The sequence below is a fragment of the Polypterus senegalus genome, chromosome 18, assembly GCF_016835505.1.
Source record: "Polypterus senegalus isolate Bchr_013 chromosome 18, ASM1683550v1, whole genome shotgun sequence".
Taxonomy (NCBI): Eukaryota; Metazoa; Chordata; class Cladistia; order Polypteriformes; family Polypteridae; genus Polypterus; species Polypterus senegalus.
The window spans coordinates 37,107,867-37,134,258 of NC_053171.1; the positions used below are offsets into that span (position 1 = coordinate 37,107,867).

The following is a 26,392-nucleotide window of genomic DNA, read 5'->3' on the forward strand; positions in this document are numbered from 1 at the left end:
CATGACACTGCTTTGGTAGGCTCCTCACAAAATTTAAACTAGTTTTAGTGTTACGATAAGTAGTCGTAATGGTTAGATATTGATATATTAAATGAGTATTTTGACTCCATTTAATGCATTCTGTTCTTCCAGATGTCTTTTGAAGGATTTCAATCTTCAGTGATCTCAGCAACACCCCAGAGTTGATCTAATGAAGAGCTTCTGCTTACACTGATGGTGTTGTCTGTTGGCTTGGGTGTTGTGTTGTAAATCAAATTGTTACTTTTATAATCTCCACTGCTGGTTTACAATTTGTACAATGGTAAATTCATTTATCATGTCAGTCAACAGCTGAATAAATATGAAAACAATGGAATGACACACTTGTGATCTGGATGTAAAACATTCAGTATGCAAGTTTATGTAATGTCATTCATAGACATGCAACCTCTTTTAGTACATCGCTGGTTACAAAATAAAATGCGCACTCTATTGACATGCTGTAAATAGACATCAGAAATGTAGAATGCTCAAATGCTTCAATTTTTGATTTGGTACATTGCCAAAGACAACGATGTTTAAATCTAAACATTGTAGGAAGAACAGAGCATTGTATTAACCATGTAATAAATAAAGATTGTAAGCCTTTATCTTAAGCTAGAGCATGATAATAATGAATACATAAAAAGGGAAAGCCAGGAGTTGGCAGGCAAGTATAAGTACACAAAAGACAAAAAATAAAATACCTGAGAATAGACCCCTGGGAAAAAAAAAATGTTATAAATTTTCAGGTTGATGAAAACAAGTCTGTAAAAAAGATATCCTGACATTCTAGAAAGTTGAATTACTTACACACAACCATTTACATATAGTTCAAATATAGAAAACTAAGACTACAGCACCACTCATAACTTACATACAGCTCTTGATTATAACAATGTAGATCAACATAAGCGTTTTGATGTAATTTTGTTTTCAGAGACTTTACTCACATCTTGTGATAACATGACGTTTATAATACACAGACATTAAAAAGACTCGTTCATAATTAAAAATGTTACCAGTGAACATTTATCAACATTTTAGTAACTCAGAATTCAAACTGATCAAAGCAATGGCAGTAATACATATGATGGAAAAAGTAATCTGTTAATGAGTATTAAGTTTCACTGAGGCAATTGTGGCTGATGGCATATCTACAGATTAAAGCCTGATTGTCACATTTCTTTTTTTTTTTAATAATATGTTGCCCGTGATGTAAAATTATCAGACTTTTACTTGATTGATTTTGATTTCAATCTTCTGGCTTCAGTCGCAAGTAATGGCTGAATTAAAGTTGTGTTAGTGTAGACAGTCTGGCATATCATACTCTGCGCAGAAACCAGATCTCGTTGTGCCTGCTTCTGGCAGCAGGATTTGTGTATCCTGCCACGATAAATGAGTCCTCAAGGCAGATTTCTGAGAAGTCTAGTGCCTCTGCTAACATGTTGATTTCATGCAGGATGGACTGTTCGTTGGTTGTGCCTCTGAAGGTCCTAAAGTATAATGCAAAATAGAACGAAATAAACAAACTTCAAAATGTACACAGTTATTTTTCAAATGTGTCTTTTAAAATATTTTTTAAGACAGCAATTAGTATGTATAGTATGTACTGGATCGATACAAAAATTTTGAGTTTGGTACCAATACAAGCTATTTACAAATAATGGATAACTTCATATTTTTCAAAATAATATTTTTCCAAACAATTAACTATTGACAAAACTGCACACTGACTGTAGTAACAGCTTTCCGACTTCTCCCAAGACAGGTCCTTGCTCTTCATGCATATTCCGCCAAATGACAGAGGACTCTCTCGTACTTTCCACTTTTTTCTACCAGCCCCTCCTCCTATCTCCTCCCAGAGCTCTCTAGGATGTTTCATTTGCATAATCCACTACTACTGCTTCTGAACCCGCATTACTTGGTATCTGTGCAGCTACATGCCCCTTGGAATTGTCAGCCTGGAACAAAACATACTTCAAAATGTACTTGGGGGCTTACAAATATTAATTGTGAAATGCGCTTAAAATATTGTAAGCAATGCACAGACTACATTGTGGACTAAAGGTGCGTAGTATTATGCTCTGAGCACTGGTGGATATTGAAAGCATTATACTGTATATCATGGTGTATGGTGTGCATACAGTATATATTTTTGTATGCTGGAACTCTGATCAACCATTTTTTGTAGTTTTACTAACTTCTATTTTTGCATTTCATCCTTTTTATAGTTAGCGACCCATGAATAGTATGATACAAAAGACCCTCTACTTGTACTTCTAGGAGTTCCTTTAATTGTAATTGTAATTTTGATTTTCAGTACTGTAATGTAATTGTAGCTCTTTAGTTGTTTATGTAGACTAAGGATTAACAACAATATATTAATGCCTGACAATACAGAAAAAGTATTTGGATAGTTCTGTTCAATAATAGAATTTGAAGAACCTTCTCATACCTCCTTAATCCAATTCAAGGTTGTCTTGGCCCTCCTGCCTTGTGCCCAGTGCTGCCAGGAAAGGATTAAGACTGCTGTGACACTCAAATGGATTAAGTGGATTTGATATTATTATCCTTGGCAGCATACCATGGATTTTATTGTCAATGGTAGATAAGACCCGGCTTAGTCTGACAAATGCACAACATCCTTCAACCTTTGTTAGCATTTATATGTACTGAACTTTTTTTTTAGGTGAGGACACCCAGCTGCCACTGAATAAATGAAGAAGATAAATTTCATTGTGTGTGTAGTGCAGTGTAAAAGATAGCACTCAGTTTGTTATGTACACATCTTATGCCTTGTGTTTATACCTCAGATTTGGAATTCCTAAAGCAGTGGTTCTCAAAACGTTTGTGGTTTTCATCATGTTGTTTTCATGCCTAGTGTGTTCTCAACCCACTTTGTGGTGGTGGGGTTTGCTGCAGTTGGAGTCCCCTCTGAGAATTTTTGCAATTGTCAAAGCCTGGGGTTACGTTTGTCAAAGTGGGTAGTGGTCCTGCAAAATGAGATTGTCAATACTTTTCCTTTTTAGTGAACTGATCACGATTGTCAGAGTGCGGGTTTGGGAGGTCATCCGGGATCAGCCTCAATCCATCTGCAATGCTACCGCCATGAGTCGAGCATGATAGTTTGTTTGGGGTTGGGGGTTTTGGGAATAGCTGGCCGTAAGTAAATATCCAACAAACATTTGTATAAAAGAGATCTGAGATAGTAAACTTTAAGAAAAATGAACTCAAAGACCAGAAAATACATTTAAAAAATTAATATTTGACAATCAAATAATGATGATACTATAAGTGTGTACTAACTAATTTTTTCAAAGAAGCTCTCATAATTAACTGTGATTAAACCCATTTTCAAATGTTATTATAGAACTTAAGGAATAACTATGCTTACCTGCTATAAACTATGGTTGTGGGCCACTCCTGAATCATTATTTCAGTGTCATTTGGTTGAGGCGGCTGATCCTGGAATTGTAAAGGCAGGTAGTATGCGACAGTCACAGCCTGTGAGAGCACTGCCCGACTCTCTTCTGTACGTACAATGGTAACAATTGGAATAGTCAAGCCCAGATATGTCCCTAGTTGCATAAATAAAATAATGGGAAAAGCCAACTTGTTATTGGAGATTACAGAGCGAAAAGGTTCAGATGTGCATTGTCATTCTGCACAGTCCTATTTACCACAAGATTTATTGTCAATTTCCAAACAGTAGACATATTTGACATTAACAATGAATCAATGGATATTGTCCTTGTCTGTTTGGCAAAGTAATCTGAACTATAATTGTAAATTGAAATAAAACAGAAATTAAAATTTATTGTGCCTGTTTTGAGGGGCCATGAAAGTGGTTATGTGAACCCTTTAGAAAACTTTGGAGAAATGCTGACCTATGTCTAGGAGATACTTTTTCCCAACAGTATAAATTGTATTATGAAAACAGTAAAGGAAACCAAAAAAAAACATAGGTGAATGATGAAAGCTGAAAATGACCTTTAATATACAGTATACAAGACATACAGGAATTCAACAATGTACTGCATACTGTAATATGTATAATTTGTATACCATTCAAACTAGAGACATCAAAGAAGCTATCAGTAACATATAAAGAAAGCAAAGATTAATAGTGCTCCATATTATTATTATTATTATTATTATTATTATGCATTTAGGAGTTTACATGGTGAAAAAATAATGTAGGAGTACCTTGTAAAGAAAGTCTAAATTACAAAATACAAAAAATAAGAGTTTGAAGCCAAAACTAAACTTGGAAATAGGCCAATAATGAGTCCTTTATTGAAGTTGTGTCAGTTCTGAATCCTTTGTTTCCTCCTAGTGTGCATATACCTGGCATTAGGTTATTCACTTTCTGCCAAGCTGTTAGTGAAAATGACATTCAGTGTTGTAGTTGAGCGTTGAAGACATGCAGCATTTTATTAAAGAAAAGAGACAGGAAAATATAGACAGTCTGACAGAGGCTATAGAGTGCTGTAAAAGGATCACAAGTCTTCCAAGCCATCAAAGGGAACTACAGGGAGCAGGGAGAGGTCAAGTCACGGGAGAGGGCACATGGTCCAAGTGGGATCTGCTGAGACAGTACTATCCCTTTAGGGAAATATGGGGACAGGGAAACAAGGAACTACTAGAATGACTTGAATCTGGTTCAAATGTAGCAAAAGTGGGCACCTCCAATACTGGAAGTAATTTCAGATCTTGGTTGGAAGACTGCCTCACTGGTGTGAAAGGTTGATATGAGGAGTATGTGGAACAGAGAGGCCAATAGAGAATATACTGGCCTGAGTGGAGTATGTAAATTATTTCTGCATTTGCATGGGTTTTTCACCAAGGTGTTTCAGTTTTCCTTCTACATCTCCAACATTTTAGATTAACTAAGTGTGTCTGAGTAGGCAGGAACCAACCATGGATGGGGATGCCAATTTTGCACCCGTTGCCTTTTAAATAGGTACAGATATTTTCAAAGACTGAAAATAACACCTGACTTAAGGAAGCTGATCATTTGAAGTGGTATTATATCTGCGTACATTATTTTGGACCAATGCATACAGTATGGGCAGTATTACTCACCTGTAGAGTTTTGTTCACAAATATATCTCATTAGCTTCATAAACCCAAGGCAGATGCTTTGTTCATATTGTTTTTCATGCACAGTAATGCAGGCCCACTTTGCCTTCTCATAAAGCCGCTCCTCATATAGTATTTCTCCACACTAAAAACAAAGTTAAAAAATTAACTTGGAAGCACCATTTTTAGTGTGTATTCCATTAAATACTGATGAAAATCTTTTAAGAAATTTGCATTAATGCTTCATGTTACTGTCTTTAAGACTTTGGACAGTCAAAAAAGGAAATGTTATTGTATCTTCATGATTAGGTTGTCCTGATATGGGAATAACCTGGTTACAACAACATTAGTATTGAGATTCAAAATCTGAAGCATGTGGCAAAAATATTTCAATATTTTATATTAAAAAGGAAAAAAGTAATTAAATTACATGACTTGCTCAGATTCTTTTTTTGATATCTATTACTGTTTTAGTTTTGTAGCTATATGTTGGCTATAAAGATTACAGATTTTTTTTGTAGTTGGTGACTTTTTTGCTTTTCTTTTACAGGGATTTCAGACTATTTCATAAATTAAATCAAAAATGCAATTTTATATATATAAGGATAGGATCTGCACTGGTAACCCGAAGGTTGCCGGTTCGAGAGAGCAAGGCCCTTGACCTTCAGTTGCTCCAGGGGTGCTGTACAATGGCTGACCCTGCGCTTTGACCCCAAGGGGTATGCAAAAACTAAGAAATTCCTAATACGAGAAATTGTATAAGGCAAAATAAAGAGAAAAAAAAAAACATGCTTAAAATGTCTGTTACTGTGAATAGTTAAGTGAGCAGAAGATGAACTGATCACCAAAAGGCATAAAGTTAAATATGACACATTTCTTTTCAGCATTTTGTGCAAGATTAGTATATTGTTTTTGTTTTGTACAATTGTATGGTGAAAAAAAGGAGCATTTTGCAAAAGCTTGGGCACTACAAGATATCTGAGGTCTCATAACACAATTAGGTTGTTAGAGCTATGTCTTGTTCACAGTCATCATTAGGAATCCCCAGGTGATGCAAATTGCAAAGCTGTATAAATTGTATGACTCCTCAAACCTTGTCTCAGCCATTGGCTCCTCTAAGTAGTTGCCTAGCAGTCTGAAAAATAAAATAACTGATGCTCACAAAGAAGGAGAAAGCTACAAGATGATAGCAAATATTTTCAGGTAGTGGGTTCCTCAGTTTGTAATGTTATCAAGAACTGACAGTTAACAGGAATGGTGGAGGTCAAGTTGAGGTCTGGAAGACCAAGAAAACATTTTGAAAGAACTGCTCATTGGATTTCTAGAAAAGCAAATAAAAACCCCTGTTTTGATTTCTGGAAGAATCAGAAGACTCTGATGTCAACAGAAGAAAATCTTTCCTTGGTCCTAGTCACAAAATTCACTGCCTGAAGTATACAAATGAACATCTAAATAAGCCTTTTAATGTAACAGCTGTTTTCATTGTTGGTTCTTATTTAGGCACTGATAGAACTGCATTTGATGAACCTATAATAGGAAAGTTTTTTGCAGTATTTTTAATAGCTGCACTACAATACTTGGATTTAAGATATAGCTGAATAAAAAAAAAATACTCCTAATAGGTGATTTGCTTTCTGCCTGACCAAGCTTATTGGTTTTAATGCTTGCTGTTGTTTTACCACAGAGTACAGTGTATGCTACAATAAATATTTCAGGTGGTATTGAACCTTGTACCAAACTTTTGAAAATTAACATGAGACCTGTTGAAATGAGAGCTTGCCTGGAGCAGTGCCATAAATAAATGTATGTTTAACTACATCTGTAGTAGGTCTATAAGCTTCAGGCATGATGGAACCGACAAGTCAGATTCAGAACCCTGTGCATAATAAAAAGAGCTGATATTAAGGGATGGGGTGAGAATCATAAACTGGAAAAACTAGATGAGAAAGGAGTGTGGTGGCAAGTGATAGTTGAAAATTAGTAATTTAAAAATCACACAAAAGTTATTACAGCTGTTGGACTAAATTGTACAAAAAAAAAACATAGCTGTGTTTTCTTAAAGTAAACCTGGATCCTACTTTTTGAAAATACTGACATGCACAATTAAAATATATATTTAAATAGAAAATCGCCACCATAAGAAAGATTGTACAAAGTTTAGAAGCATATCCGTCAGTGGCATTAAAAATGTATTACCCAAACACCTTTACTACGACTTTTTTTAATAAATAAGGTGAAGATGAGGCATTAAAATTAAGAATTTAAAGAAGTATCATTTTATATTTTAATTTTTTAATGATCAATTGTGTTAACATTAATATTCAAAAAATGTTCAGCTGCAAAGATGATTTTATTATTGTTGCTACACACTTCCAAACTGGACAACAGCATCTGTGTTTGAGAAACACAATCAAGTAATCCATCAACTGCTGTGATTTATAGATGGAAAATCACTTCATATTGATGTTTTATTTTTAAGCAACACTAATACAAGTGCTGCAATTAAGGGCTCAGCAGCAGGTGCAGCACCCTCTGGCTGCACCCACGGAATCCAACAGGGCCGCAACAAACACCAGCTCCCAGCAACCCAGGGGGGCTGCCACTTATTGCGCTCTGGGGGAAGTAATGCTCTGAATGTGCTCCTTTCCCAGGACCTTCCAGCATATAGGCATCCCGTACGCCACAACTGTTGGAGGCCACCAAGTTAGTCAGTCATTTGTTGGATTGCGTTGCATTTTTCTATTACAAACCGGATTCCAAAAAAGTTGGGACACTATACAAATCGTGAATAAAAACTGAATGCAATGTTGTGGAGGTGCCAACTTCTAATATTTTATTCAGAATAGAACATAAATCACGGAATAAAGGTTTAAACTGAGAAAATGTATCATTTTAAGGGAAAAATATGTTGATTCAGAATTTCATGGTGTCAACTAATCCCAAAAAAGTTGGGACTAGGCCATTTTCACCACTGTGTGGCATCTCCCCTTCTTCTTACAACACTCAACAGACGTCTGGGGACCGAGGAGACCAGTTTCTCAAGTTTAGAAATAGGAATGCTCTCCCATTCTTGTCTAATACAGGCCTCTAACTGTTCAATCGTCTTGGGCCTTCTTTGTCGCACCTTCCTCTTTATGATGCGCCAAATGTTCTCTATAGGTGAAAGATCTGGACTGCAGACTGGCCATTTCAGTATCCGGATCCTTCTCCTACGCAGCCATGATGTTGTGATTGATGCAGAATGTGGTCTGGCATTATCTTGTTGAAAAATGCAGGGTCTTCCCTGAAAGAGATGACGTCTGGATGGGAGCATATGTTGTTCTAGAACCTGAATATATTTTTCTGCATTGATGGTGCCTTTCCAGACATGCAAGCTGCCCATGCCACACGCACTCATGCAACCCCATACCATCAGAGATGCAGGCTTCTGAACTGAGCATTGATAACAACTTGGGTTGTCCTTGTCCTCTTTGGTCCGGATGACATGGCGTCCCAGATTTCCAAAATGAACTTGAATGTGACTCGTCTGACCACAGAACAGTCTTCCATTTTGCCACACTCCATTTTAAATGATCCCTGGCCCAGTGACAACGCCTGAGCTTGTGGATCTTGCTTAGAAATAGCTTCTTCTTTGCACTGTAGAGTTTCAGCTGGCAACGGCGGATGGCACGGTGGATTGTGTTCACTGACAATGGTTTCTGGAAGTATTCCTGAGCCCATTCTGTGATTTCCTTTACAGTAGCATTCCTGTTTGTGGTGCAGTGTCGTTTAAGGGCGCGGAGATCACGGGCATCCAGTATGGTTTTACGGCCTTGACCCTTACGCACAGAGATTGTTCCAGATTCTCTGAATCTTCGGATGATGTTATGCACAGTTGATGATGATAGATGCAAAGTCTTTGCAATTTTTCGCTGGGTAACACCTTTCTGATATTGCTCCACTATCTTTCTGCAACATTGTGGGAATTGGTGATCCTCTACCCATCTTGGCTTCTGAGAGACACTGCCACGCTGAGAAGCTCTTTTTATACCCAATTGACCTAATTAGTGTTTATTGGTCTTCCAGCTCTTCGTTATGCTCAAATTTACTTTTTCCAGCCTCTTATTGCTACTTGTCCCAACTTTTTTGGGATTTGTTGACACTGTGAAATTTTGAATCAACATATTTTTCCTTTAAAATGATGCATTTACTCGGATTAAACGTTTGATCTGTCATCTACATTCTATTACAAATAAAATATTGACATTTGCCATCTCCACATCATTGCATTTAGTTTTTATTCACAATTTGTTTAGTGTCCCAACTTTTTTGGAATCCAGTTTGTACATTGAGTACCATTTGGAGTCATGTAAGTAAATTATAAATAAGCAAAAAGAAGCATGTTCAATCAGCAGTGTTGTTACTAATAAGTGTCTGGAATGAAAACCTGCAGCCACTGTGTCCCTCCAGCCTCTGAGTTTGATAGCCCTTACCTAGGACAAATGATACTGATTGTTCAATAGTGAAAGCAAAGATCCTTGAACATGGAAGAGTGTAGCTGATTTAAAAGCATACATTACACACACTGTAAGTATGCAGAGAACAAGCACATTAAGCCCTGGCAATGAGTATAATTGGACAGCTTATTATAGTTTTTGCCCATGAATATACAGTCTTGAAAGTGTTCTGTCATGAATGCTCATCTTGGTTAAAAAAATAACCCAGGTGATCAAAAGTGGTTGGCATGAGAATTAAGTGTAAATAGAAGACAGGTTGTATTATTTGGTGATTTGAAAATATATTACTGAATAATGATAAATTATGGAAAAAGTATAAATAGAGTAGTGATACATCATACCTTTTATTTTGTTTGGCAGGTCAAGTCTGTTTTTCATCCCTTAATTGGAATAATGATAGAGAAAATTATAGTTTCATCATTCTAAACGTGTATTTCTGCTTCATATGTTATATTATTGACTTTTGAGAAGTATATTTCAAGTTGTTGGTTTGGGTGGTGGGAGTTAGGTTGGTCAAGAATACTGTTTTTAGCCTGATATCTGATCTTGCAGAAACATTTCATATACCCTGTATAATTATCCTGTAATAGTACATTTTTATTTCAAGGCAGTGTTATTATTTTTTTCTATGCATCAACTTTTACACAAAGAAACAATTTAAATAATACCTTTTCTTTTTGACTGATGACCCTGAAAGGTACTATTTCTCTTTCTTGAGAAGTGCGATTGTTTCTTGTCAACTGTTGAATTGGTTCTGCCATATCTGCAGAAAATGAGAGTATCTGTTCATAAGCATATAAATCTCCTGGATACAGTATTTAGATTAACAGTCACTGTGTTTTGGTTATGTTGTCTTTTCACATTACTCTGTAGAAGCAATGTATTATATGCTACAATGGTAATTTGAGGTGTTACAACTTTAGATAAATCTAAACAATACACTGGTGAAAAAAATAAATACAACACTTATTCTTGGACTAATATTTCAAATACCAAAAACGATCAACGGGAAAACAAAACAGTCCAACAATAAAAAAAAAGAAAGAAAGAAAGAAAGAAAAATAGCAAAACTGTAACAACATGTTAACAATATTGGTCTTGTATTCCTTCAGTATCTTGTGTGAATGCTTCTTGCAGTCACCACTGCTTGACACCTTTTGATGTGCAGAGCTTATTGATCAATCTAGGAGTATACTAAAGGTGCTTTATTGGGCTAACATCAGGAAAGAAGGCAGACCAAGGTGACACCTAACATCATCATTCATTTCTCAGGACAGCTGTGACTATAGTAAGTTTGTGGGATCTATCATTGTTCTGCTGTATGATCAGGCTGTGCAACAGGTGTGAATAGCGGGCTCCAACAGGCTGTTTTGCTTTAAGGTCAGCAACATGGAACCTGTCCCTGACTGCCCTGTAAACTGGTCCAGGCATTGCACCTAAAAATTGTTTCAGCAGAAGTATGGGGAGCAGGTACAAAGTCATTTCTCAGATGGACTAGTGTGATCTGTTGGTCCTGCACTGGTGTAGTTACTGGAAAAGACCAGAATCTTTGACAATTGTCTATCCTGCCAATATTACAGCCAGTCATGCCTGCAGTTGAGATGCAGTGTTTTTGTATGTTTGGAAAGTTGTAATGCCTCATTATACAGTCTGCATTGTTGAACAAAGCGTAAAACAAATGGACAACGTTTTGTGAAAGTATACAAGCTATAAGTAGAGTTTTCTCAGTACATAAAATGTTCCTTTTTTTCATCAATATATAATATACATTATAAGTATATAGTAATTTATTTGTGTTAGGCAGTGAATTGAGCTTTTCTGAAATTGTTAAGCTTTCCGGGACTTCAAACATATAGCAATACATTGCTGAATGTGGGATTCTCATTCATATGGATCTTGGCCTCTGTCCTGAACACTTTGTCATGCCAACTGTCGAATTCATATACTGTAGTCCTCTAAAGAGAATTCCCTAAATAGCTTAATCTAATAATAGTGCCATACTTTTTGCATCATTTTCATTGAGAGTGTTGTTACAATGAAAATTTTTAATAATACATTCAGCTATGATTACTGCCACAATAACTAGCTTGCATTTCTGAATGAAATTCTACTTCCAGGCAATAGTGTGGCATATGCTTTGTTGCCTGAATGTATTCATATTGCCGTGAAATCTGTAACAATCTATTATTTTGTATAGTAAATTGTATGTATTATTATTTATTGTGAAGGCAAAACAGAGGTTAAAAAAAGGCTATATTCAGAAGCTTTTTCACAATGGTATTCATATTATTAAGAGTGTCTTGGTGTACGTTTCAACTTGGTTTATAATTGTTTTGCATATTAAAATGTATGAGTGAGGTGATGAGCAGATACCAGTTTAATAACATGCATAATATAATGAGGATATCTTTGTGAACACTGCTTTGACATGATTTAATTGTTGTGTTTAGCTAATTGAAACAGTAGAGCTCAGCTCATTATAAAAGTGAGATATTTAGTCACAGCTGCTTTTCTGTGGACGTGAAATTACTAGTCCTGCTGGATATTTTGTAGCTGTGAACTAGCAGACTACCTCCAGTTTCAGCTGCAGTTGAAATCATTTCAGTGTCATTTCATTGTTATAAATATATAAAGTCTGATGATAGGAAATACACTTGTATGTTGGTATTATCCTTGAAAGTTTAATTCAGTCTGTGTCGCTGGTCTGTTGTGTTTTTTTTTTTTTTTTTTTATGCCTGGTACAGTAATTAGCGTTTTTTTTTTATGCCTGGTACAGTAGTTAGCGCTGAGAGGTTTGCACTTTTCTACCCTACCCACTGTCCTTCTCAAATCTCCCTGCTTACCATGGGTTACAATGCTTAAAAACCCCTGCTGGTTTACAGAGCCAAACTTGAATTAAAACAGATTAGTGTTTTAAAAAACTGTAGAATATTGGTTTAACAGGAGACCAAATAATAACACCATAGATCAAATATATATTAAGCAAAATGCAAAGAATTTTAAGTGCCACTTTTTTCTTTTTAATAACTTTTAATGCTAGTAATGTGTACTGCCAATAAACATTACACTCTCAGCCATGCCCTACAAACAGCATTCAGGTAAGCTTATTTGTCAGCATAATACATATAAAAATAAGATCTCAATATATTTTATGAAAAAAGTTTTGCATCTGTTAAACATTAACATTTCAGTGTATAATGCCTTCTATTTGTTTGCAGAAAGTTTGAACTAACAAGATTAAATAAAGTTTCATTTTTATTATTTTCAAAGTGATGCCTGTGAATGTGTTTGCTTTTTGGATCACATACAGTTTGATGTATATTTCAGTGTGGAAAGGACAAGTTACACTACAGCTACTGCATCTACATGTGCCATTAATATTTCATGCATTAAAAATACAATTATAGAAAACCATTAAATGCTATTGTAATGGGTGGTAAATGGCATCATCTTAAGAAAGAGTTACATTATGTTACTTTGGTAAGTCAGTGCATTAGAATGAGATATCTAGGACAAAAGTACTTGATAAACAAGAAGAGAAACATTTAATATTTCTTAAAAGCTAATGCAGCAAAAATAAATATTAATTCATCCATATTATCCCTGCAAGCAGTGTTGTCAATGTGCTGTAATTGGCGCATAATCCCAATCTCATCCTTTCTAAAATGCTGTTACTGTCACTATAAAAATCCATTCATCTATCAGTTTTTATGAACTCCCCTGTCCAATTCAGGGTCAACGGGAGGTACAAACTATCTTGGCAGAAGAACCAACCCCTAAGAGGAGACCAGTCCATCACAGGAGTACACATATACACATGTTATCAGCCACAAAAAAACAGCCAATTTAGGATACCTAATTAATTTACCACACACCTTGGGGTGTGACAGGAAAACTGGGAATCCCAAAGAAAAGCTCCATATCGACAAGACAAAAACGTGCAGTCTCTGTACAAACAGCATCCAAGCCAGGATTTGACTTTGGTCTCCCGGAACAGTGAATCAGTAGTGTTAAGCACTGTACTGCCAGCAGGCAAACTATTAAAATCTATCTTCTTTTTAAACTTCCCTTTCCAGAATGGTCCTAGAGAGCCTACATCTATCCTTGCAACAGAGGACACAAGGCAGAAACTAATGCTAGATTGTACACCAGTTCACTGCAGGGCACACACAGATATGCACCCACAAGTGATCATACTAAACTATTTGTTTTAGCAAATTAAGCTAGAATGTGAAAGAGGTGCTGTGCCAGCTATACCCCGAGGGTGATTGGACTGGGAATTGAAACCAGGCCCTTGAAGCTCTGATGCTTTAGTGCTAAATATTGGGACACAATCTCACACCTACCAATGAAGTGATAAAAATAATTATGAACTCTACAATATCTATTCTTCTCCTACTTGTGTTTTTTTTTTTTCTCTCTCCTGACAATAAAACATATATATACTCTGTATGTGTGTATATGTGTGTGTATATATATATATATATATATATATATATATATATATATATATGGTGGTGCAGTGGGTAGCGCTACAGCCTCGCAGTTAGGAGACCTGGGTTCAGAGAGAGAAGATTTATCGGAAGAAATTACAATGTTGGCGGCCCTTTTAGACTCCGATATAGATATTTTTAAAATTATCGAAGAACAGGTGGAAGGGACTCCAGTTCAGGTGATGCAGTTCCCTGCTCTGGACGTCCATCCTTTGACATAAATAAATCTTCAATTCTCTCTCTGAAATACGTAATATCTTCGGCAGAATTCATTTCATCGGCAGTAGTAAGCATTTTTCTAATTAATTCTTGTGCTATCGATTCACCAATCACTAACTAGAGGGTGTGTTAGAGCGAAAGTGACAGTTTTATTTCAAGTCGTATTTCATGATTAAATAAATAGGCAACAAAAAACATATTTCGTGACACATTTATTTAATTATGCTCTAATTTCATGACATATTTATTTATTTATTTATTTAGGCTCTCATTTCATGAGACATTTGTTTATTTATGTTCACATTTCACAGTACTGTACTTTTATTTATTTGCGCATTAGCCCAAATTAGGGCTAAACACGTATCGCGTACTCTGCATTATTTCACAGTAAACTATGCTAGCTATATATATATATATATATATATATATATATATATATATATATATATATATATATATATATATATAATATTCCTCTTTCATTTTACTGACTCAAGCTATATTAGCATTTTGTTCTTTTTTTAAAATTTTTCTATTTTAAACACTACTAAATTTTATTATTATCTCAAAGGTTGTTTGCACATGTCCTTTAATTACTGAATCCATTATGGAGGCAACAGTCCATCTAAGCAGCACTTTACACGACACACACACTCAACACATTCATTAAAAGTAATTGCTTTTAATTTGTTTTTGTGTACAGTATATAGAGCACAGAAATATTTCATATAATTTCAACAAACTACATTTATGAGTATTATTTAATGATTGTGTTCTTGACCAGCATAACCTCCAATTAGACTTGATCACAAGGTTCTCACTAATACATTCTTTTATTGTATTTTTATGCTAGCTTGCCTTTATAACACATACAATTTTAGGATATGCTAAACCTCCTGCAGGCTATGTCAAAATCTGTCTGCTCACTGTACCACTTTAAGTTTTCCAAAATTGTCCAAGACAATTACATAGATCACTGCGTGCTTGTTATTACAAATATTGTAACTGGTTAGACAGATTTAACTATTTATTGGTGTACATAGTCTGGCCTATCCCAAAATTCAACTAAATATTCATTTTTCATAGGCTTGGGGTTTTGGTAAGTGCAGGTAACATTTTTGATGTTTTCTTCATGTAGCTATTAAACTGTTTATGCAGACATTTCAAACTGGTAACCCGGTATACAAGGGTCCAAGTGGACTGAGAAATATATACAAGATATAGTTGTTTGTTTTATCCAGGTGTCTTTTTAAAGCGGTACAATGGAAAGCGATTTTAGTGTGTAGAATTTAAAACGACGTTTGCATGCATTTTCCGAACAAAACGTAATTCATATTACAGTATCCACACATTTTTCAGATGTTTTTTTCTCAGTATAATAGCGTCGTTTGAGCTTAGAACACGCAGTCGAAATGCTGCAGAAAGAATGAAAGGCGCACTGAGCAGCCGATTTTATAACTTCTTGCAACGTAGGACATGAACAGAAACTGCACGGCGGTGTGCACGCTGATCAGAAACACAAACCACTAAGTTTCCAGTTTTTTTCTTTTTGAAAACCGCGAGACACTGAATCTAAACAAAGCATTGTTCCCATTTGAGGTTAGTGAACATTATCCACTAAGTATAATGAATATCTGAAGATTAAGAATTAATATCCGATAATAATTACATCCACGTGTTTTATTTTTTTCTCTTCCAAAGGGAAATAGATGGACGCTTTTTACAAAAAGCAGAGAAATTCGCCACCCGTAACTCACTAAGTTGAATATACTATTCTATATTATTGTTTGCGAATAGCTTGCCGACTGACTTTGCAGCTGGCTAACGTTCATGTGAAACTTGTTTTCTTTTCCTCGCAACATAGGACGGGGCGGGTGTGCCCCACAACTCGCACCCCGACAAATGCCCCGCCTTACCCCTGGGCACCTCGACCTGGTGACCCCTCCCGACGTTCTGCCAGTAGTTGAGCAGTCGTTCCTGCTCAGCTTCGTCCTCCTGACTGCTGTTGCTGTTGTAAGCCGAATCGGAGTGTCCCTCTTCGGAGAAAGCTTCCAGGTCCTCCATCGTGATGACTCCAGAGTCAGACTGGGACCCACTCATTTGACAGCTTTCTCGCTCCATATTCAGTTGTTTTGGCTGTGTATTAATAAACAATACAACGTTCAGTGAGAAGGGCAGTTTTCTCCAAGTAGTGACTGCAGCTCTACAACTTTCAGTTGTTTTGTTCGCAGTTCCTTGTCTTATAACTAGCTTGAACGATGACGTACACGCCGGATCGTCCAAACCCTAAGATTAGTGGGCGGATATTGCCGGCGGGACTACTTACAGATTTTACTCGGCAAGGCTCTGAATCGCAAGGTACCTCAAAGTGTCTGTTAAAGTTTTTGATTTTCACCATCTCGTGATGAGGCGGATAAACCAAATAACTAGCGTACATATTTTACAAATGGTCAGAAGTTAATCTATCTGTATATTAGTAAAATCTCTCCCGAATATAAAGCAGACGTAGCAACTTTACAATTTTATGGCTCTTTATTTTAAATAATTTGCATGGCCGAAACGTCACTCGATGTCTTATTTCATTTCCAGTATTTGTTTTATTTTTTAATTTCTGTTCATGACTTATATATCGATTTTAACATGCAACTTATTAACATTACACACTCCGATTAATCTGTAAGCTTCTCGTTCCAAGTGCTCACATACTCCGAATCTGTGCTATGAATGAACAGACGTTGAGTAAAAGGACAACAGGAGCTATAATGGAGCTCGCGTTATGTAGACCATCTTGCACTTTTAATGTAAAATAAGCGTCTTGCAGAATTTCATGCCAGATATTGTAGAGTGTTGGCTGTTAAAGATTGTGCCAGAGATTGGTTTTCTAGTAAGTAAATGAGTAGCAGGTTTCATGCATTCTAGCCAAAAATGTAACATATTTTAAGAACGAGTTGGCTTTAATTGTTGAAACACTTTTCGAAAACCATTCGGGTCTAGGCATTTTCAAACTGGTACATTGAGTTGTGCATTATTTTTTCTTTTTGTCTCATACATTCACAAATCGTTATTGGTAAGACACTTCGTACATGTTTTGTTTTAGAATAGTGTAATTCATTATCTTGCTCAAAAAAACTTGCCTGTTCATAGTTTCTGTAATTAAAATCCATACTCTAAACTGCTTGTGTTTTAATGAACATTTAGAAGTGTGTGTGTTTATGTCTATGCATATACTGTGTGTGTATATTAATACACATATAATAATATATGTATAATACAAAGAATACATAATTAAATATATATGTTTTGTCAGTGTGGACCCCCACAAAATGTAAGCATTCAATTAACATTGGTGGTTTTGTTATGCAACCATTATCTTGTTGCATTTATTGTGTTCTACACATTACACAGAACAGTGTTTGTGTTTAAATGAGGTACAAAATGAATACAGCTTTTATAATAAATGACCTTTTGCAAAAATATTTTTTTTTACATTTTTATTAATTTTATTGCAATCATTCTGTACAAATCAATCAATTTTTACAAAAAGTAGAATTGAGAACAAGTCGACCCCTACCCCTGAGAGAGAGAGAGAGAGAGCAAGGCAAACGGAGTAAAATTTAAGGTTTGTAAACATACCTAAATTGATAAGTTTGATAAGCCAATAGAGATGAATGGAGAAGAAAAAGAAATACATAAATAATTGCTTCCTCTGTGCTTTAAGAGCTTATTTTAAAATATTACTGATTAGATCCTGCCATATTTTGAAAAAAATCTGTAGAGATCCTCTAACTGAGTATTTGATTTTTTCCATTTTCAAATAGTATAAAACATTGGTTTCCCACTGACTTAAAAGAGGAGAGTTTGGATTCTTCCCGTTTATCAGAATAAGTCTGCGTGCCAAAAGTGTAGTGAATGCAATCACAGTTTGTTTGTCCTTCTCCACTTTAAACCCATCTGGAAGAACCCCAAACACAGCTGTTAATGGGTTAGGAGGAATTGTGAGACCAAGACTGTCTGAAAGGCAATTAAAAAATTTTGGTCCAGGATGGTGTTAATTTGGTGCAGGCCCAGAACATGTGACCCAGTGAGGCTGCAAAAATAATTTTATAGGTATAATTAATACTACCTTTAGATAAGAAAGTAAGTTGTTTGCCTGTCTAAATGTTACAGCAACAAATTAGTTGATGTCATCTATCTACATATTTTAAACCCACTTAACCCATTCAGAGTCTTGGTAGGCAGAATTTATCATGGCAGCATTATTTGCAGGGTGCAGACCAACCTTGGTTGGGGAGCTACTCAATCGCAGGGTATATTCACCTTGGATGATGGTGTCTAATAAATAATTATTAGTAATATATTCATTTATTCTCCCACACTCATGTGAGACCAATTGGGGGACTTCAGTCAGATTAACATGTACCCTACTGGATATGGTGCACAAGTGTAAGAACAGAAATGCGCTATCAGTCTCTGGGGAATGTGCAAATGTTTTTCATAGAAAAAAAAATCGCTGGAATCTGGTGCTTTGAGTTAGAAGCAACAATCACCGTGCCACCATGCTACCATAACTAGATGAATATATATAATATCCATATAATATGAATTCTGTTTTAAGATTTGGTGTTCAGGCTGGTAAATATTCTGATTTGTATTATAATATACTGTATTTTCAGTTGTGCTCACCTAATTGTGGAATTTGGTTTAAGATGCAGTCTTTGTCATTTGTACTGCTGAAGAGTTTTGCTATATCATATTAAAACAGTTTTACTGTTACTGGAATAGTGCTGCTGATGTTTAAATAGTAATTTATTATATTTTGTCCTCACTTTGGATTGCTAAAATCCCATGACTGGGTTTGGAAGGGTGCAAATTCTCAACCACAGTTTTGTACATATCATTAACTGTAAAGAAGGATTGTTCTAATGTGGCATGGTGTCACAATTACTAGCATTACAGTTCCACAGCTCCAGTGTGCTTTGAATTCTGCTTTGTTTGAAAGTCTGTGTGCAGGTTGCATCCCGCCCCCAGCTACTTAGCTAATTTTCCTTTTACATATCAAAGATGCATTTTGATGATTAATCCCCTTAACTTGTCCCCAAGTGAGTAAAAGTTGGTGGAGTGTCTGATTCCTGCTTTGTTAGTGGTATAAGCTAGAAATAAGTATGTGAATATTTCATGAGAATTTAATTATGCAGTAATCTGCAAAAATATGTTTTATATTTGCTTTTATGAATTTTTGCTTTGTGCCCTCCCCCACCATAACTTATCTTATGGGGGAGGAATGAAAGCTTTAGATTTGTGAAACATTTTGATCTCAACATTTTAGGGTCCCCTGATACTGAAAACATTGATATCTGGATGATGTGTGTGTGTGTGTGTTTGTGTGTCTGTGTGTCTTTGAGGATGATCTAGAGCTAAAACGGCTGGACAGAAAAATACCAAACTCGAAACTTATTATGAGATGACGATGTGCTAATTTCGTTTTTGATTTGAATCGTCCAAGAGAGAGAGCACTTTTTATTATGAATTCTTCTCGTAAATTGCTATTGTAAATACCTATTTTATAATCAGAAAGATAAGCATCAAAGCAGTAAATAAATAATGAAATGTTATAGAATAGTTTAGGTAACTTGGTTGCCAGGGCACAAACCCTACTGACGCTCACATCCGAATATTTATATATTTTCTCCCTACAGATTCTTTGTGGCCATTTCATGTTAAGTACCTCTCCAGTTTCATTGTACTTTATGTTAATTTAACTCAAACTAAAAATCAGTGTTTTTTTCCTGAATTTTTAATTGAGTCATACAAATACAGTGATAAAACAGTTAGTAACTTTGATGAAAAAATAAGTAAAACAAAGAAATCCCACCCCCAAAAATCTGTAAGAAAGTAATTAAGAAAGAGGATAACTAAGAAACAATGAGCAATTTCATGTTTATTTTTCAAAGCACTTATTTTCATGCATGTTAAGTGTTTCTTTAATTTGTCAGACAATTTTGAAACTTGTAGATTCCTGTTTAAACTCCAAGATAATCCCACTGATTCCCTTTGTGAACGCTTGTATTTGAAGAAGTTGGTGCCTGTTGGCTTCATGTGCGGACTGTTATGTAACCACTTGAATTCTAATCTGACCAAACAAGATCGTGCAACACAGGAGGTCACCCCCTGCCCTGCAGAAGTCACTAAAGGATTTACTAAAACTTAGCACAATTGGAACAGACAGCTGATGGAGAAATACAATTAAAAGGAGATTGTCTTCAGCTTCAAGTTAATCCAGTTCATAGCTGAATTTTTAATTGAAAGTAAAACAAAAGTGTTGTATTTTTCACGTTTTACTGTGTTGTAATGTGAAATGCTGTGACACTTGTTTAGAATTTTGTACCATTCATTTCCATAAAACTAGTTCAATGATTCTGTAGGTATTAGACCCCAAACCTTCCTCTACCCAAAACATTTTTCTGGTACTTTTATAGCTAGTTCCAGAAATAAACCTTTCATGATGAGAATTATTAATCTTTGTAAGTCTACACACTCCTGTTTTTAAGAATTTACCTTCACTCAATCACATACGCTCCCTAAAGTTGGATTTGGGCCAGTAATGAACAGCAATTTGCAGCCCTTGTCATACATTCTTGGTTGGGTTTAAGTATATGTTCTGAGTGCACCGCAGTAAAATATTGCCTTTTTTCTTTGGTTTTTAACTTTTTTAAGTCTGGCATTTGCTCAATGTTTTCAGTCAGTGTCCTTTTTAAAGACAATTCTTCTTCCAAGTCCCCATTTCCTTGTAGAGTGTGAGCTTTCTCCCTGTGTTTTGTCATCTGTCCTCGCACATATTCATTTGATCACACAGACCATATGAAAGGTATTTCAGAATCTTAGGCCATGTTTTCCTTATTTCTATTTAACTGACTTTTCTGTACCTTGGAAATTCTGTTATTCTGATATGCCAGTAATCTTATTCAGAATTTGCTCATCTGGATTAGATGGGTTTAATAATTGATGAATGGGTGTCCTCTTTTTTTTTTTAATTTTATTAGGAGTGTTAACTGACAGATTTTAAGAGACTTTTTTTTAACACAATCTTTTATTCTAACAGCACACAGGACAGTTCAGTTTAATCAGTTACTACTGTATATAATGTCTCTGATGAATCTGTCTATTTAGGTTCATTGTACAGTAAGAACATATACTGAATTAGACATTATATTCTTGGGCAGCACGGTGGCGCAGTGGGTAGCGCTGCTGCCTCGCAGTTGGGTGACCCGGGGTCGCTTCCTGGGTCCTTCCTGTGTGGAGTTTGCATGTTCTCCCCATGGCTGTGAGGGTTTCCTCCCTCAGTCCAAAGACATCCAGGTTTGGTGTATTGGTGATCCTAAATTGTCCCTAGTGTGTGTGCATGCGTGTGTCCTGTGGTGGGCTGGTGCCCTGCCCAGGGATCTGTTCTTGCCTTGCACCCTGTGTCGGCTGGGATTGGCTCCAGCAGACCCCGTGACCCTGTGTTAGGATATAGCAGGTTGGATGATGACTGGCTGACTGACTGACATTATGCCTTTTTCTTCAATAGTTGGGTTTAAAAGAATATGCATTTTTTATATTTGCATTTAGAGAGCTTTTTCTCTGTCGATCATTTGTAAAAATCCAAATAACATATATTAAGCATCCATTAAGATTCTTCTTTTCATGGTGGTTTATTCTGTGAACTCCTTAAACAAAATACGAAACTATTTAAAATTCAGTGCTGGTGAAACATTAATTACTAAAGGAAGTCACAGAAGAACTGTATGTTGGTGCGTAGATGTTCTGCATAATCCCAATATTCTCTAAAGTGAGGGCCATCACTTGATGCTATCTTAATGTGTGCAACATAATTGAAGGCATATTTCTATTTCAGTGGATGCAGTGGACACATCCCTGTTATTGGCGGATCCCCTTTAAAATCGTGTGTTTCTTTTCCTAGCTATGGTAAAATGAACAGTTAGAAGAGCAGTCAGAGAAAACTGTACCACATTAAACTTGCACAGTGAAATGACCATTTATGCATCCATCCCTAAGTAAGTTTCCAAACAGACCATAACACAGCCATAAGAGGTTTTTAGGAGAACAGATACAGTATCCTTAAATTGATATTTTTTGGATTTCAGGAGCTGCTTAATTGTAGACTTGACATCATCAGATCACTAGATACTTTAAACTAATCGAAGATCAACGCCAATGCACGATGTTGAGGTATAAACAAGTTCTGTATATTATACCTTTCAATATCACAGCTAAAATGTAGCTAGCAGACAGGGTCACATTCTCGTGATGATGGTAACCGGCTTTTGAAAGTACTGTATATAACCTGTGAAAGAATTCTCATCTTCTTCTCTACTGATATTGAATTTTCATGTTTCTAATTATGTAACTAATCTGTTGGCACAGTGATATGTAGACATCTGTTTAATAAGCCTGCAGCTGTGTGTAATAATTGAGAAGGCTAGTATGTTATGTAAATATTCAGAGAAGATGGATTCAGAAATGCAAAGTGCAAACTATGCAAGTGACAGGAGACTACTGGTGTGCAGTAGTCTAATATATATATTATATTAGTATCCATCCATCCATTTTCTATACGCACCTATCCGGAGCAGGTTCACAGTAAGGCTTGGAGCCTGTCCCAGCAGGCATAAGACAGGAACAAATCCTGGACAGGACTCTGTGCCAGCCCATCGCAAATCTGGTTACATTTTGCAAGAATGGTATGCTAGGAAAAATATTGACTTGTTTATAGTTAACTTTTAAAAAATGTATTGTTGATTTTTCTTAATTAAGTAATTTTTTTTTATTTTTTGAAAATTAATAAACTACTTAGTAATACTTTATATAGTTTAGTCAGTAAAACAATTTTTTTTCCAGTACTGCTTCTTTTTAGGTTTAACTTCTAAATAATTCTAGCAAACCTTTATCAGAGAAAGGGCTGCTATTAGTGCAGTAATTAGCTGTGCTGCCCTTAGCTCCAGAAATGTGGGCTCAGTTTTTGATCAGGCCATTATCTATATGGAGTTTATATGTTCTAACCATGCATTTGTGAATTTTCTTTTACCCATTCTTAGCTCCAGTACTCCCAGTATGCCTCAGATATACATGTTTATTTAGCTGGTAATTCAAAATTGACTCATTGTGATTAAAAACATTCTACAGTTGACTGGTACTCCTTCTAGGAGTTAGTCAGCCCCTGGATCTAATTTTGCTTTGATAGGCACCAACTCCATCTTGCTCTGAAGATGAATAAATGGGTTTAAAAAATGAGTGATTTTTATTTGAGGTCCATCCTTTCAACTTTCTGTGGAACCTGGTGATATCTGAAGTTGATGTGTGTTACTCAGACATGTTCAGTTCAAGCAACCTTCTTAAGATAAGGCAAAAATGAGCGAGGCCTTCTGCTGCATATTCTTGTTACTCCCTCGGTCATAAGACTGCACAGGCCTTGCATTCTGGCACATTTTGTTTATTTTTAGATACTTAGTTTAAAAAAAAGTTCAATGCTCTAAGTTGTTCAAATTATATAGCCTGATGTCAAAATACAGTGCTCCAAAAACATGGCACAATTGTTATAAAGAAGCAGATGTATTTTACATCTTTGAGTGAGATGCTTTTTCAGAATTGTTACCTTGATTTTCTGTATTTGGAGTCCAGTTGAACTAGATTTATTTTCCAGAATATACCGAATATCTTCCAGTTCATTGACTGAAGTATATATGGTGATCTACGTATGGTAGAATTGGTAAAAGCCAATTATGTGATCATAATTCTGAAAATGGGGATGAAGGGGTTGTTGACAGCTAGGTATATTATGGTTAGACATCACAGCATTGGCACAACCTTCCAGTGAGATGTAGGAGGATTGTGGCAGCTGCGGAAGTGTTGCTGGGAGTAGAGCACAGCATTTGCTCTGTAATGTGAATCAGATTTAGGAAAGCTAGGATTCCACACATTCTTGCTTTTTTTCTTTCACTCTTTTTTTTATACTGTGAGCAGTTTCAATGGCTGTTGGTTTTACTAGATAGTTGTTTATTAAAAGTCAAATTAAGTAAGCCCCCTCATTGTTATAAGATTTATTATGTAATCTCTTTTTTATAATTATGTTTTCTGTCATAGGTGTCGGGTTATTTCTTTTATATTACTTTAAAATCTGTCTAACAGTTTTATTTAACTTGAAGGTGGCATCTTTTAAATTTTGAAAAATATTTTTACTATCTTCTTCACATACTCAACATACTATTAGATTTTTGATTTCACTTCAGGATGCATACTCTAATAGTAATAGGAAAATAATAATGAATGCCTGGTTTAGTTGTTGTATGTTTTACAGCTTGCACAGTGCCCTGACTTGTGACATTTCTGTTTTATCTTAAATCGCTGGCATGAATCCCACTTTTAGTATACTCCGATGTGTAATGAAAGCAAGGCTCCTATAGTATTCCTTAAATATGGTAGTCGTTTCTTTGGATTCATTTACTTTAGACAGTAATATTTATCTATGTAGTTGTGTTCCAAATGGCATTCTTATGTATTTGTTGAGATAAAATTATATTAACCTTTTTTTCACATTCTTAGTGGGAATGGTGTGACTTGGGAATTAGTTGCTTTGTTTCTCTTGTGGTAGAAAAATGGAATTCTGTTTGTAGTGACCTTTTCACTTGTTGAGCACAGCATTGGGTGATCTTATATATACTTGATCTATATAAGAGATCTTACTAATAAATTCTGATATTCTTCTAGCTTGAAATTTATTTTATAAGCAATCAAATGATTTGGCTCCTCAAATATACTGTTAAGTGTTTCTCAGAGTGTGCAGATGCCTCTGGAGTTACTTTGATCGCTATAAAACTATCAGTTTTTGTTGAAATTTAGTTAATCATCTAGAAAGGAATTTAAAATAAGTTTTTTTTAAGGGATGTTTTCCAGAATTTCTGGCCCCATGGGGTTTGAACTTTTTTTGGGTCTCTCTTTGTATTCATGTGATCTTTCTGTCATTGTGCCTTTGTCTGTAGGCACTGCTAATTTATTTGGGATGCCACACCATCTGTTTTGACTGAGCTGCTTGAAGTTAATAGCACCTGCCCAGTTTTAAATCGGTTCAGAGCTGCTTTGCATACAGTGAGATGCTTATTATTATGAATGGAGTTAATAGTATGGTGTTGTACCTTGTTAGCCATTATGGATGCAATGAGAAGTCAAGCAAAATGACACTTATTATTGGCTAACTGAATAGAAGGGGCAGCTCTGGCCCCTTCTTCAGGCAAGTTTTAGTCATTGCTGTAGTCAAATTATAGATATGATAGCCTTCTTTACTCATGTTGTTAGAAAATCAGAATAGTGTCATGTTTATTTTCAAATAGGGAATTTCATATTTTTGTCATTTGTAAAAAAAATAAATAAATAAATAAAAATAGCCAGTGCAAGTAATGCCCACAAAATACTGTACTTAGCCAGTATTTACTGGGAAGCTAGATGAATAGTTGTGCAAAATGGGCAGTATACCATTTAATCCCAGATTAGGTGCAATAACCCCGTATTGCTTTTCATATTTTGTAGCTCCAGAGACTGCGGGTAGATTTTTAATTCAGTTACTGGCTTTGTGGAGGGTGCATAACTTCATGTGTCAATGTAGTTTTTCTTTAAATGCTCTTGTTTCTTTCTATATCTCAAAGATGAACATATATATAGTTTTCCAGCAAACAGTAACTGGCCTGGTATGAGGGAGTATTGGTCCCATCCTAGTTCTGTAATGATCAAGATGATCCAGAAAATTATTTGAATGGATAGAATTTTCTACCCTTTATAAGATTCTATTTTTGCATCCTTATAATATGTAATTTTGCAGATGTTGCTTTGTGCAAGATTTATTTTCCCTCTGTACATTCTTTTTAGAAGTAGCATGGTGGTGTGGTTTTTAGTGCTATTGACTCATAGCCTGGTCACTCTCTTTATGAAATTTCCACTGTGTCCCCCATGTGTATGTTAATCTTCTTGTTCTCCGTTTCTCCTTACATATCTCAAAAATGAGCATTTAGTGTTAATTGTCAATTATAACTT

The 26,392-nt window shown here is 35.6% G+C and overlaps 2 protein-coding genes across 3 annotated transcripts in view; one reads left to right on the forward strand and one right to left on the reverse strand.

Moving 5' to 3' along the window:
- fancm (FA complementation group M) overlaps positions 1–26,392 on the forward strand; it is a 101,851-nt gene that overhangs the window by 20,862 nt on the left and 54,597 nt on the right. The window lies entirely within an intron of this gene.
- On the reverse strand, positions 370–16,573 carry soul3 (heme-binding protein soul3). Its single transcript, XM_039741377.1, has 5 exons — positions 16,228–16,573; positions 10,268–10,362; positions 5,107–5,248; positions 3,416–3,599; positions 370–1,514 (listed from the first exon to the last, which is right to left on the reverse strand). Exons 1-5 carry the CDS (start codon positions 16,430–16,432, stop codon positions 1,343–1,345), a joined length of 798 nt encoding a protein of 265 aa, XP_039597311.1. The 5' UTR covers positions 16,433–16,573; the 3' UTR covers positions 370–1,342.

What these genes read in the sequence shown, in the direction of transcription:
- soul3 (XM_039741377.1), bottom strand. Translation starts at nt 16,432, where the DNA reads ATGGAGCGAGAAAGCTGTCAAATGAGTGGGTCCCAGTCTGACTCTGGA. An exon ending in TCATCAGTCAAAAAGAAAAG is followed by an intron (nt 5,249 to 10,267) that starts GTATTATTTAAA and finishes CTTTGTTTTTAG; the next exon opens with TGTGGAGAAATACTATATGA. An exon ending in TTGTGAACAAAACTCTACAG is followed by an intron (nt 3,600 to 5,106) that starts GTGAGTAATACT and finishes TTATGCAACTAG; the next exon opens with GGACATATCTGGGCTTGACT.